The sequence below is a fragment of the Pongo pygmaeus genome, chromosome 4 (genome assembly GCF_028885625.2).
Source record: "Pongo pygmaeus isolate AG05252 chromosome 4, NHGRI_mPonPyg2-v2.0_pri, whole genome shotgun sequence".
Classification (NCBI taxonomy): Eukaryota; Metazoa; Chordata; class Mammalia; order Primates; family Hominidae; genus Pongo; species Pongo pygmaeus.
In genome coordinates, this window is record NC_072377.2 from 62,197,670 (window position 1) to 62,212,193 (window position 14,524).

General features: G+C 39.2%; 2 protein-coding genes across 11 annotated transcripts in view; one reads left to right on the top strand and one right to left on the bottom strand.

Annotated features, from left to right (window-relative positions):
* On the top strand, positions 1 to 12,024 carry SETD9 (SET domain containing 9). Of its 7 annotated transcripts, none has more exons than XM_054487741.2 (6): positions 1 to 583; positions 2,016 to 2,383; positions 3,923 to 4,046; positions 4,783 to 4,898; positions 5,776 to 5,881; positions 7,723 to 8,091. In XM_054487741.2, exons 1-6 carry the CDS (start codon positions 486 to 488, stop codon positions 7,808 to 7,810), a joined length of 900 nt encoding a protein of 299 aa, XP_054343716.1. In that variant the 5' UTR covers positions 1 to 485; the 3' UTR covers positions 7,811 to 8,091. The 7 variants fall into 7 exon arrangements, with proteins under 7 accessions (XP_054343716.1, XP_054343717.1, XP_054343723.1 ...); XM_054487748.2 differs by having other exon boundaries at positions 129 to 300; positions 7,723 to 12,024; XM_054487746.2 differs by lacking the exon at positions 1 to 583 and adding an exon at positions 659 to 734 and having other exon boundaries at positions 7,723 to 12,024.
* MIER3 (MIER family member 3) overlaps positions 10,504 to 14,524 on the bottom strand; it is a 41,122-nt gene continuing 37,101 nt past the window's right edge. For all 4 annotated transcript variants that reach the window (XM_054487740.2, XM_063664830.1, XM_063664831.1 and 1 more), the window contains one exon: positions 10,504 to 14,479. In XM_054487740.2, the coding sequence (XP_054343715.1) occupies positions 14,022 to 14,479 (458 nt within the window). In that variant the 3' untranslated portion in view covers positions 10,504 to 14,021. The remainder of the gene's footprint in view (positions 14,480 to 14,524) is intronic.

Genomic DNA, 14,524 nt, shown 5'->3' on the forward strand with positions numbered 1-14,524 from the left:
GGGGCCACGGAGAGAGGGGGAGAGAACGTCGAGGAAGAGGCAGAGCTCAAGTGGACAGACGATGGAACACAGAGCGCGGCCGGGACAAAGGGGCAGGCCAGACCGCCGTGACAGAGAAACCAGGCGGTCCGCTCCTGGGACGCGGTCTCGGGGGCGGGTTCGCCTCTGAGGCCCGGTGACCCTTCGCCCGCAACCAGGGCTAGCGCGTGTGTGCGCCCACGGAAGCACCCGACCGACTGGAGAAAGAAAAAGGGGTCAAGGGGGCCTCCTTCCAGCTCTACGCGCCTCTCATTCAGAGAGGTGAGGTCAGGAAACGGGAAGGACGAAGCCCCAGAGCAACAGAAGTCAGGCGGTGCCAGGAACACTGAGGGCGGAGCCAGGGGAAGGCGGCCGAGCGCGGCCCCCTCTCCTCCCGGGCCGGGGCGGGCCCGAGGCCTGGATCCGCCTTCCCCGCGCGGTCTTGGTCACGGCCCCGCGGGGCAGCCATGCCTGGCCGTCTGCTGCGGGGCCTGTGGCAGCGATGGCGCCGTTACAAGTACCGCTTCGTTCCCTGGATCGCACTGAACCTAAGCCACAACCCGAGGTGAGAGGGCGGGACGGCAGAACGAAGAGCGCCGGCCTTCAGTTCCCAGACGCCACCACGGCGGCGGGACGCGAGGCGGAGAGCCTGAAGCGGAGAGCCTGAGGCGGACTGCCGGCCTGAGATGGGCTGGCCCGGGTGGGCAGGGACTGAGGTGGGCGGGCCGGGTGGGCGGGGACTGAGGCCGCGGAGGGGTTTAAGGAACGCGGGCCAGAGGCGGGCGGGTCGGAGGTTGGTGGAGTCCGAGGCCAGCTGGAAGCCTGAAGTGGGCGGTGGCTTCAGGTGGGCGGGGCCTATGGCCTCTTTCCCAGTGTTCGCTGCGCTGCCCGGCCCGCGAGGCCGAGCTCGCCAGTCGGAGGTGTCACCTGTTCTTCCCTGTTGCGTTCGGCACTGACTGGGGAGTTTGTATCTGGGCAAAAAATGGAAACTTTTTAAAAAGACTGCTCTTACCGCGTGAGAGTGAGTGACTTTTTCTCCACCAGGGCTTAATTAGGTGCTTGAAGTTCCTCAGAAAAGCCAAGCCAGGGTTTATTTTCAGAGTTCATACAAGTACTTCACGTGGTTAAAGAAGCCCATCCCGGCTGTGAGAATAGCGTGGAGTAGCTTGCGCGTTAAGAACGGGCAGAACGCCACTCAAAAGCACGTCGGGATGGTGGGTTTCGGATTGGGGTGAGTCCCGCCGGCGTTATTAAGGGCGCACCAGTGATCAGCTCAACACCGTGCTCACCAAAGAGGCCAACCGGGCCTCCCTGAAGTCAGTGTCCGAAAAATAGGGAAACAAAGCGCTTTCCCGAAGGTTGCATGCTAGGGAAACAGGAGATCAGTTGTATCATGACTACGGAACCGTGAGGCGGGAATTACAACCTTTTTGTTGAAGTAAAAATAAGCAGTTAGTACAAAAAGATAATGATTATGGAAATAAGAGATGCAGTCATTGAAGACGTTAGTAGTCCTGGAGAGAGTGTCACAAAGTATATGATGTTGAATTTGTCTTTGAAACTACAAGGCCATTTTTAAAAAGCCATTGAATGTGAGGTCATTCATTCTCATTGTGATGACATTCAGCTTGGCTGTTGGGTGTAGTACCGGAAAGAGCTGAACTTCGTTTCTGCCTCTGGCTCTCCCACTTATTGGCTTTGGGACCTTGAGCAAGTTACCTAACAACTTTGCTTTCCTTGTCTGTAAAAATGGAATAATGTAAGGACCCCACAGCATGCGGTATAGAATGGGCCTTTCATAAGTACTGACTACTTGGGTGGGAAGTGTTGGGAGTTAGCTAACTAGAACTCCCTCAAACAATTCTTTTCTAAACTTAGTGTCCAGCCCTCCACACACAAGCTTATAGTTCCTTAAGGCCAGGAACCCAGAAGGTGTGCAGGTAAGTTTGGCTTTTATCAGTTGAAGGGTAGTGAATAGAAACTTTTCCCATTTTCAGGACCCTCCGATATGTTCCAGAGGAATCCAAAGACAAAGTTACCTCAGATGAAGATGTCCTAGGAACATTACTGAAAGTTTTCCAGGCTCTATTCTTAAATGATTTCAATAAACAATCAGAAATCTTGACTATGCTTCCAGAATCTGTTAAATCAAAATATCAAGACCTACTGGCAGTTGAACATCAAGGGGTGAAACTGCTTGAAAACAGACATCAACAGCAAAGTACCTTTAAACCAGAAGAAATTCTTTACAAGACTTTGGGTTTCAGTGTTGCCCAAGCAACTAGCTCATTGATTTCTGCTGGAAAAGGGGTCTTCGTTACTAAAGGACTGGTACCAAAAGGCGCAGTCGTATCTATGTATCCTGGTAACAGCACGATTAATATTATACTTTGCCAAGCTTCTTACGTATTGATAAACATAAGTTCAGTAAAATACCCAGCCTTGCAATCCTTAGAGTAAGGGATTAAATTGGAAACTCGAGTTTCCATAGATTTTTGCAATTCTAATTTGGAAATTAACTGTTTGTAAATTGTTTTGTGTTAGAAAGTATCCTGGAGTATTTGTTGGGATAAATGCACTTTTTGTTTCAAGGAAAGCTTTCCTGTCAATGTTTAAATTTAGAACATAGTATGACCCACTTTGACAAATTACTTAAAAAGCACTAGAGAAACATGTCAGTTTGGTTTAATTGATAGCTAAAGATAAAAATGGTATGGATAGGCTCACGCCTGTAATCCCAGCACTTTGGGAGGCCGAGGCGGGCAGATCGCAAGGGGTTCGAGACCAGTCTGGCCAACATAGTGAAACCCTGTCTCTACTGAAAATACAAGAAATTAGCCAGGTGTGGTGGTGTGCACCTGTAATCCCAGCTATTCAGGAGGCTGAGGCAGGAGAATGGCGTGAACCCGGGAGGCAGAGGTTGCAGTGAGCCGAGATTGTGCCATTGCACTCCAGCCCGGGCGACAGTGCTAGGCTCCATCTCAAAAAAAAAAAAAAAAAAAAAAAAAAGGGTACAGATCAAAACATAAAAGATAGCATTTAAACCCATAAGTCACCGAATAAAGACCTTCCTGCCCTTTCTACACTTGGAAAGTAAGGCAATTTCTTGGCACAAGATCATTGACTAGAATGCTAAATAGACTACGTTATGTGTTAAACTAACATTATATTATTTGGTATGGTGGAAAGTGTGTGTGTGAATATTTGAGTCAGATAGACCCAGGTTTTTAAAAATTCATTCTCCTGTTTTCTAATTTTACATCCCCAAGCAAGGGAGTTTCAGTTTCCTGCTGTACAAGTACCCTAATTTTGTAAAGACTAAATAGAATAAATAAATTAATACTAAAAGAAGTTTAATAAATAGATTAACATGCCTGGAACATAGGAAGCACCCGGTAAATATTTTCTCATTTCCTCTTTTGCCAGTGAAAGGAGAAACAGCCTTAATGTCAGACTCATCTATTCCCATATGTGTCTATATTATTTAATTATTAGCAAAATAAATTTCTTCAAACTCTTTAGATGTTAAATCACATTCTACTTAAATATATATGTGTGTGTATATATATATACACATATACATATAAATGTGTATATATATATACACATATACATATAAATGTGTATATATATATATACACATATACATATAAATATATATATATATGACTTTGTAAAACTGAGCCTAAAATGTGATGTTCATATTATCATTAACCAAGATAGTCATATTCTGTTTTGCTGTGTGGATGAATTGGTTCTGTGCTCCATCTGCTATTGGGCGTTCACTCTTTAAAAGGGGGAAGTAACTAAAGAGAATGTGATTATATTCCAAAGAAGGGTTCTTATCGCAGTGTTTATGATTTTTCATGTTGTTATAATATTTCTTTGTCTTGTTGTGTAATAGGTACAGTATATCAGAAGTATGAGCCGATCTTTTTCCAGTCCATTGGAAATCCATTTATTTTTAGATGCCTGGATGGGGTACTCATTGATGGGAATGACAAAGGGATATCAAAAGTTGTGTACAGGTAAGTGATGCCCATGTTCAAATTTAATTATAGGAGACAGAACCGCACTTACCACAATGATTATGACTAATAGCATTTGTACTTTATTTTTTATATAAAGAGATGGGGTCTTGCTATGTTGTCCAGGCTGGTTTTGAACTCCTGGCCTCAAGCAACCCTCCCATCTCGGCCTTCCAAAGTGCTGGGATTACAGGCTTGAGCCACCACACCCAGCTCAGCATTTATGCTTCATTTTATTATTTTTTTTACTTTTTTTTGTTTTTTTGAGACAGAGTCTCGCTCTGTTGCCCAGGCTGGAGTGCATCAGTGCGATCTCTGCTCACTGCAACCTCTGCCTCCCGGGTTCAAGTGATTTTCCTGCCTCAGCCTCCCAAGTAGCTGGGATTACAGGCGTGCGCCACCAGGCCCAGATAATTTTTGTATTTTTAGTAGAGATGGGGTTTCACCATGTTGGCCAAGCTGGTCTCGAACTCCAGACCTCAAGTGATCTGCCTGCCTCAGCCTCCCAAAGTGTTGGGATTACAGGCGTGAGCCACTGCGCCTGGCCAGCATTTATACTTTGAATAAAATTCTGTTTAGATAGCTGCTGTGTGACAACTCAATTGCCCTACTGATTATACAAAAGTCTTTTTTTTTTTAAGAAGAAATGCACTTGTGTAATTCTAGGGTTAATTTTGTATTTTAGAATTCTATTTTAAGATACAGATCCATTAGCTAATGCTTTCACCTGTTTCAGATCTTGCAACGGGAGGGATCGACTCGGCCCTTTAAAAATGAGTGATAGTACATGGCTAACATCAGAAATTCATAACCCTCTGGCTGTGGGACAGTATGTCAACAATTGTTCCAATGGTAAGAAGGCATCATGGGGCTGTGAGATGAGATACAGCAATGGCTAATTCTACTCCTTTGTCATATGACTGAGTGCCAAGGGCAGCTGAGTATGACATATAATAAGCTAGTCAAGTCCTTAAGCAACTCTCACTTTTGGGGGATGATATCAGAGAGAATTAGGGGAAATCATGATATACATTATTTAGAATTGTTTAATTTACTATTTTTCTTCTGATTTTGCAGTGAATACAGGCAATTGATAACTGCCCTTTGATCATTATTATTTTAGCATTTTAAAAATAGAAATTATTATGTCAGTGCTTCAATATAGCCTTATAGATTAATGGCTAGACTAGTATCTGCTTTCTGTTGCTAAGTCTGTGAGTCCCTACCTATATCTTCTTTAGGAGTTGACTTTCCCATAGGTAAAAGTTTGATTGTTTGACTACATTTAACATGGGCTTTGGCGTTAGTGAGAAACGAAGTCCAAGCCTGACTCTTTTATTAATATTTAACCTTTAACATTTCTGAGCCTCTATTTCCTGATATATAAAAAGTAAACAATAAAACATACATATATGTTTATTATGTATGTTGGTATATATTATCTAAACATATATGTTATTATATATGTTGCTTATGCAAAAAGTAAATAAACATGTTTTATATATATATCTTACTTTTTGAATATTTTATTTTATATATTTATGATTTACCATATATATCTGCAAATATATATAAGTAAATAAACTCTAACAGTGCCTGGAACATAGTAGTAATTATTTTGAGCATGTTTTGATAATTTAGAAAAACAGACATTAAGTGTCATAATTCAATTCTGTTTTCCATGACCTTGTATAATGGCTTTTTCTAAAAATGATGTACTTGTTCCTAGACAGAGCAGCTAACGTCTGTTATCAGGAATTTGATGTGCCTGCAGTTTTCCCTATAGAACTGAAGCAGTACCTTCCAAACATTGCCTACAGCTATGACAAACATAGGTTCGTTTGCTAAAAGAGCATTTCATATCTTCTGCTTATGCTGTACTTAAAAAATATAGAAGAAAAAGCTATATAGAATTAGGGGTAAAATTTTTTTTTTTTAGTGAAAAATTATAACTCAGATTTTTATGTTCACACCATAACGTGTTAATGTAGGCTTATTTGAAATTTAAAATTTTCCTTTAACCTAGCTCATTCTGTTTATTTTTACCCATTTTTATTCTATGGCAATACTTCATAAGTATCCACCTTAAAGTTTTTTCAAATGATTCTGTTGTTTTTCCTACCTACAAAATCTTCAAATATATCTTTACTTTAATCATTTATAATATCATGTTCTCTACCTTATAAGAAAGCATCCAATTGAAGAAAGAGGCCAAATTACACTGTGATTCCTTTGCCAATTTCACTATTAGGTTCTTAATAACGAACCTAAATAAAAAAGGAGTGTATTCAGAAGACACATATTTTAACGTAGCATTTATTTTCTGTTCATTCAGTGGAAAGTCTACTGAGAATATTCAAATAACAATTTTAAAATATAGGTAATTCTGGAGAGCTAAGAGTTCTTTCCTAACAGTGCTGTAGGAAGATACAATCTTTGTATTATTTTGTTGAGTTGCTAGCAAACTTTATTTTATATAGGACCTATTAAATTGTCCTTCTAAGATGAATGACATTTAAAACATGAACTATTCTTTATACTTAAAACTTGAGGCCAGACATGGTAACTCAAGCCTGTAATCTCAGCACTTTGGGAGGCCAAGGTGGGTGGATTGCTTGAGCACAGGAATTGGAAACCAGCCCAGACAACATGACAAAACCCCTTCTCTACAAAAAATACAAAAATTAGCTGGGTGTGGTGGTGTGCACCTGTAGTCCCAGCTACTTGGGAAGCTGAGGTGGGAGGATCCTTGACCTTGGGAGGTGTAGGTTGCATTGAGCTGAGATGGCACCACTGCACTGCAGCCTGGGTGACAGAGCCAGATCCTGTCCCAAAACAAGAAAAAAACAAAAACCAAAAACTTGATAACTTTTGCTTCTCTGCATGTGTATGTTTGTGTGTTTAACACTTAGCTTTTCTTAGCCATATACTCCGGGGCATGATGTTATTAGAACTTTGAATGTGTATATATAACAATATCTAGGCTGGGTGTGGTGGCTCATGCCTGTAATCCCAGCACTTTGGGAGGCCGAGGCGGGTGGATCACAAGGTCAGGAGTTTGAGACCAGCCTGGCCAACATGGTGAAACCTCATCTCTACTAAAAATACAAAAATTAGTCAGGCGTGGTGGCGCACACCTGTAATCCCAGCTACTCAGGAGGCTGAGGCAGGAGAATCGCTTGAACCCGGGAGGCAGAGGTTGCAGTGAGCCAAGATCACGCCACTGCACTCCAGCCTGGGTGACAGAGTGAGACTCCATCTCAAAAAAAACAATATCTTATGATGTCCAGAAAAAAGCATTTTTTTTTAAACTCCAACTAATTTTAAGTAATGTTTTCATTTTTCAGAATGTAAGATACAAATGAATACAAGAAAAACTATAATGTCATTTTAAAATCCTTTTTGTGATACTAGTTTTGGGGGCCTAAACTTAGAAACAGTGTTTTCAGAAGAAGTAGTCAGTTGTATAAACATTGATTTGTGATTTTTTAAATGATATACTCTTTAGAATACCCTCATCAGGGATAAGAACTATTTCCTCATGGAAATCAAATGCATAAACTAAAATGGAAGGAACCTGAGTAAAGTTACCTCTATAAAAGCCATGTTGGGTATATTAAAAATATCAGCTTATATTTGTTAATGCTCTACCTTTTGTATATCTTTCTCTTTTCAGCCCACTTCGATGTGTTGTTCTTGTCGCACTTAGGGACATCAATCAAGGAGAAGAGCTTTTTTCAAACTACTACACAATTGTCAGCTAACTGTGAATCAGAAATTATTAGGTTTTCTACTCAGCTATTAATTCTAAGTGTTTTTTGTTAATCACTTCTCTGAGTTATACCTGTAAAACAAATATTTTGAGACTTAATTGGAATAGGAATTTCTTATGTTTTTGTTGATATTATATTTATGTTCCAATTTCATGATAAAAGCTACTTGCTTCATTACAATTTCAAATTTGTAATGCAATTCCAATTTTAATTGGTTTTCACCTAAATACACAATAGCTTATTAAATTAAAACCTACTCTTTGAACTTATAATTTCAATTTTTCTTTTGTTTATTTTGTAAGCTTTGTGGTGGTTTATAAAATTGTAGCCAGGCATCAGCAGTTCTTGTAGTACTGCTGATGTGTACAAACTTCTGTAAAAACTTTATTTTTACAGAATTGAGTAAAAAATATCTATTGTGTTGCCATGAGTAAATTGGTGTGTCTATGTATAATGTAAAGATTGCTCTAGCTGGGTAAGGGGAAAATGTGAGGTCATTATTACTATTTTCTTTACTCTTTGAACATTTTCACACCAAAGAAAAGGTGGAAAAAAAGTGCAAGATAGTGTTAGTGGGAGGAACACTTATTCCCCGTGTCTCATGTCTTCATGTGGAGGGCTTCCACTGGTAATGTTCCTAGTCTCTCCCTCCACCCACTGGAGGGAGAGTGACTCCCTGATTATGTTTGGAGAATAACTAGGCACCCATGTCCTATATACCCTTCTAGTTCCTTCCCTGTGGACTCTGGCTGCCAATAGAAAGAATGTGTCCTGGCAGTTCTCTGCCTTGTGCAGAGAATAGCCTGTAGCCAGCCCAGCCAGTGACAGAGTGAGTCCAGAGGTGTAATATATTGGCAGGCCAACCTGGCTGCAGTCCTGAAGCTACCTTCCCCAGTTTTATTAGCAATAGTTACTTTGACCTCCATCGACCTGACTCCAGCTCTCTCAGTTCCAAACTTGGATAGGAAGGAGGGTGTTCTTTACTGGACCCCTAAAAAATTCATGGAACCTATATGACCAGATTCTGATCACCTTCACTTCCTTACCACCAGCTTTACTCACCTAGTTTATTGCAATTTCAGTAGCCTCTCAATTGCCTTCCTTGTTTCCACTCCTGTCCCCCTTACAGAACATATCACCAAGTGTGATTCTTTTAAATGAAAGTCAGGTATTGAAATACCTCTGCTCAAAACCCTCTCCCTATCATGGAGTAAATGCTGAAGTCCTTCACATGCATAATCTGCTCATGACCTCAAGAGCTCCTCTCCTTTCTCCCCTTGCTCACTCCACCCCAACTCACACCTGCCTCCTGGCCACTCCCCAAACCTGCCAGGCACATTCCCACCCAAGGACTTTTGCACTTAGGTTCTCTCTGCCTGTAAACATCTTCCCCCAGACAGCCACACAGCTTGTTCTCTCCCTTCCTGTCACCTCACTGAGGAGCGTTGCCTCATCACCCCATTGAAATTTACAATCCCTCACTGCTCCCACCCCTGACATATTCCTCTTTCTCTTTAGCACTTACCACCAGCAAGCTCAAAAAGCATACCATAGATGGAAATTATGGCCAAAATGACTTCTAGTAACACAGATGTACTAGAGATTATCCTGCTTCCACAGGCTTTTCCGTCTCCTAAAGCCTGAAAATACTCTGAGCTCTCACATGGTGCATTGTTGCATTCTTGCTGTATTCAGAATATGTGTGCTTGTCCCTGCTCTGAAGGCACTTCTGTGCATGTGTCCACCACAGAGCCCTATGTGCTAAGGTCCTTTCGTGGCTGAGAAGGAAGGGATGTGGTTTTAGTCAAGTAACCAAAGCAGAGGAGTCAAGGTTTTTGCTTTCCTTTTATCCCCTTCTTGGCCTTGTACAAACTTTGGATATTATGGGCAATCTGATCACTGCATCTTAAAAATGGAACTACATAAAGCTCTGGTCAGAGAAAATGAAATATGGGGACAAACTTGTGAAATAAGGCCAAGATAGGAGCTTTAGCTTAAAAAGATGTTTAGCAAAGATATGACTAGGGTCAATCAAACTATGAATCGTATGGATAAGGAAGACTAGTTGACCATAAATGTAGTCTGTCAAGTAATATTTGACCAAATTTCAGATCTGTCTTCCTAAAGACAGACAGTTACCTAGAACAGCGTTTGAAACATAATAAATGTTTCCTGAATTAAACTAAAAGTATAATCCTTACTTTGGGACTTTTTTTTTTTTTTTGAGATGGATTCTCAAGTTTGTTGTCCAGGCTGGAGTGCAATGGCGGGATCTCAGCTCACTGCAACCACCACCCCCAGGGTTCATGCAATTCTCCTGCCTCAGCCTCCTGAGTAGCTGGGGTTACAGGCATGCGCCACCTCGCTCAGCTAATTTTTGTATTTTTAGTAGAGACGGGGTTTCACTATGTTGGTCAGGCTAGTCTTGAACTCCTGACCTCATGATCTGCCCGCCTCTGCCTCCCACAGTGCTGGGATTACAGGGGGACTTTTATTATAGATGGAAATTATAGAGGATTTAAGGAAAATATTTAATCTACCAACTTCACTATCTATCATATATCTTATTTACTGCATCTAAAACCAATTGGTAACAGTGGTATAATATCTACCTATTTGCTGTAGCTTAAGAGTCATTAAATAAAATATCTATTTTTGGCAAATATTCACACAAGCCAAGAAAAAAAGATTCCCAGATTTTTATTTCTGGAACTGTACACCAGGTATTAAAGTACAACAAATACAAAATAATGCTCAAAAAAATCAGCGTTTATGTACAAATATTAAAATCAATGCAATAGCAACTTCCTCTTGAACATCTGATACTGAAACTTGTTCTGATTGTCACTAATTTATCTCATACTCACAGGGTACTTATTTCAAACTGGGACAACTGGAATCACTGGTCGTCTAAGAGGAATATTAATATCTACCATATTTAACAATAAAACTAATAGTTTCCTCCATTTAGTGAAAAAATTAGGAACTTTTTAAAAAACATAGTAATGTCAATATTTTATAAATTATTTCAATTTCCATTTGTAGACAATGTGCTTTGAAACTCTGGGCAAACAATCTCCTTGGTGGTCAGGTTTATTCGTTAGTTTACATTCAAAGTTGAAATATTCACTAGAGACTTTGGTTAAATTAAATAGTATCACTATGCTCTATTAGATCTGATGTTCTCAAATATTTATGACCCTCAACATTTTAAAAATTAAAAAGGAAATGATTGCACAATTCTTTGACCTAATTGTACAAATTTTAGTATTTTTTAAACAGTATTCTACATCCTTCAAGTAAATTCAGCAGCTGACCATGACAAGAGGAAAACTAAACATTTAAAAAGCTAGCATGAAAAAGATGAAGTACAACTAACAAATGTATTGCTATAATCACAGCACCAGTTACACTTCTAAATGAATCCACTGTCCTTTTCAAATTCCCTGTACATAAAAGATATATCAGCCAACACTGCAACTGCTCACCATGAATTTTTGGTTTGTTCATAAGAAAATAATGTGGCAAAGGAAAAAAAAACAAAAAGAATTTATCACAGTTTGTTATAAGAATTGTGCTTAACACTTGATAATAAAGGCATTATTGTTGCTTCATATGATTGCAAATCAGGTTGTTTTCTTGCTTCCAAATGCAATTCTTTTAATAAACAGTAACAAATTCTCTGTTAAGATGTTTAAACTGAGAAAAAAAACCAGTAAATCCAGCTTTTAAAAGAAAATTCAATAAATAGCTATTTTACATGGATAAAGTCATAGTGGTACAATTTATGAATGTCACATCAAGCATGCACAAAAATGGTATTATACATGGCAGAAGTAGTCAGAAAATATTGAATTAGATCTAAAAAGATATGAAGAATTTACACTTATATACAAAAATCTTGCAAATTATTGCCTCATTTTAACAAGGAATTAAAAGTAAACATTACCAGCTAGTTAGCACTCTCTAAGAGGCTAAAATCAGATTGACATTTAAAAATCTATTAAACTAGCTGGAATTTATTTTTCTCTCATACCATTTTCTGGATTTTGGTCAAAAATCTTTATTTAAATAACTAAAGTGTCCATTCAACTTGCTGATAATCAAAACTTTAGATAAGAAACACTGTTTCCATCTTATATCAAGACCCCAGCAATGCATAGATAAACTGAATATATTACTGCATCAGCTACTGAGAATGGGCATGTTCATTTAAGTGCAACTGGTATTAGCATTCAGTCATCTTTGTGTAAATTATTTATACAGACCAGCCACTGTAAACCCAGAGTGAAAATTAAGGTTATAACAATGGAAGATTATGGCCAGTATCTTACTAAATTATAGAAAGTGTACTGATTTTTAATAAAAGAAATAAAGTTCAAAGTTTAGCACAACAACACAGCAATAAGAAGCTGACAACTTGGATAAAAATATAAGAAAGTAACACAGAGCCCAGGCTACCCATTATTTACTGTGTGCATACAGGAATGCTATACTTCAGATGCATAAATTAGAGACTGATTTTAAGTTATTACTTTAACTACTTTTTGTCCACTGTGCTAAACTAAATTTTATACTAATATGCTACTGCGTAAACACTTCAAAGCAATCTTCATTAAAATGCTGCAAAGAAAAACAAGAATACACATCATCCAAAACTAAGGATGTCATTGCAGTTCACAGTTTGTATAATAAATACCCTCCCTTTCAATCACTAGTTAAGATCACTACATCCTATCTACTCATCAGCACAACCTTGAAGCAACTTATACTTACAAATATTAGCAATGCAGCCAAACATGTTTTTTGCAAAGCAACTAGTAAAAATCAAAAATTTTAATTAAGACGGTGCAAAAAAGGTAATTCTCTATTTTAACAGTACTACAAAAGCAAAGATTACATCCTAATACTGTATTACATATTGTTTGATTCACCTTATAACTTAAAAATGCATGTTTATAGCACAAAAATGGCCAAAGTTTAGGACAATGGCTTCTCATTCACAATATTTGGAATAAAAATAAAACTGAGTTTGAGATACATCTGAACATCTATCAATTTTTAAAACTTAAAGTGGTAATGTACCATTCTATTTCAGATAGGAACTCACATTATTCTTGCCAACTGTTCAAGCTTAACAAAAAAGCTTAAATATACTTCAAGGTTCTACTGCATTAGGTATAAAATCTAGAAGTCCCTCTAAATATTAACACTTTGAACTGCAGTGCTACAAACAACTTAAAAGATGTCCCAAAATGTAAACCATTGAGTGGCAATATCCTAGGCTTTGTAGACTGTGCCTCTGCAAGTCAACTGCCTCAGGATAAACTAAATTATCAATGACTGGTATAATTTTTAAGATTACAATCTTGACAATGGTGGACAAAACCCCATCTGAGTACCACATCTTCAAATGCCAAATTTGTAGCCAATAAATGAAGTTACACAGAAATCTCCTGGCAGTAACATGACCAATTCTGTGTAAGGTAGCCCTGGTCTAGAATTTTGAAACAGGATCCAAGCAAGCGTCTTCATTATTTGCACACAGTTCCTCGTGCTGGCTTCCATAAAGATGGACTTGCTGTTTTGTAAACTGAAGTGCTCTAGTTGAATAACATGAGAGAAGTTTCCATTTTTAAAAAATCCTTGCATGTTTGTGCAGTTTAAAGAAACCTACCCCTGCTTTTATTAAGAAAATAAAACCAAAAAAATGCTACATTGAGCAGGGATCGGGATCGGTACCTGTAAACATTGTTATTCCACTGCATCCATTACGGCAAAAGGAATTTACACAAAAAGAGGCCACACCATTCAGTTCAGAACATCTGTGCTGGTTTTGAGCTGGTGGCCTCTGTCTACAGGTTTTAAAACTGGGAGTGAGGGCAGTGGGGAACAGAAAAGAATAGAAAAAGAAGGGAGTGGGGAAGAGGTATTGGGAGATGAGGAAGAGAGAAGCAGAGCTTAAAGCTGCACCACAGAGTTCAATCTTAGTTCCCAACTCTGCTGATCATAGTTCATTTCCACATTTATGGATTGAAAAATGAAAATACTCTTGATAAATCAAGATATAGTTCTATACATACTGACATCACTGATGTCATAGTGAGAAAGGTTCAAACTTCCAGTGAAAGACTATGCAAACCTGATAGCTCCCCTCAAGTTTACTGGTGCTGCACACGCAGTTCCGGGCTCCTCACTCAGGTCACTCAGAGTGTAGGGCCGCGTGCTGATGCAGAGCATGGGCACTGATGAAACCATTGGTCTCGTTGGCAGAGAGACTGCCAAAGTCAGCCACAGAAACAGCCATTTTGGCACTGGTGATGTGATGTGTGTGATTTTCAAAGTCCACACCCAGGTTATTTACAGAAACTTCATTCATAAAGGATTCAGGGACGGCAATGCCCATTTTCAATCTTTTTGCTGGTCTCTCTGACTCTTCACTGCACATGTTCATAGGGTTTAGCTCCGAGTGATAAAATCCAGTCTCAAATAAATTAAAACAATCACTTTCCCCATTGCTGGGCAGGGTGAGTAACTCTTCTGTTACAACAGGCACATGATTAACTTGTCCACGGGGTGTGTTGCCCAGTGGAGGAAAGCTATCATCCAAACAATTCACATCTGTGGGGTCGCAGACGGTTGCTACACTGTTGGTCAAAGCTAAAAAGGAATGGAAAATTGTTTAAGTAAGTGGTCCTATGACAT

Bases quoted from the DNA above. Each gene is read 5' to 3' on its own strand.
- SETD9 (XM_054487741.2), top strand. From the start codon at position 486: ATGCCTGGCCGTCTGCTGCGGGGCCTGTGGCAGCGATGGCGCCGTTAC. The intron at 2,384-3,922 runs GTAACAGCACGA...GTTGTGTAATAG, and splicing joins AGTCGTATCTATGTATCCTG to GTACAGTATATCAGAAGTAT. The intron at 4,899-5,775 runs GTAAGAAGGCAT...ACTTGTTCCTAG, and splicing joins TGTCAACAATTGTTCCAATG to ACAGAGCAGCTAACGTCTGT.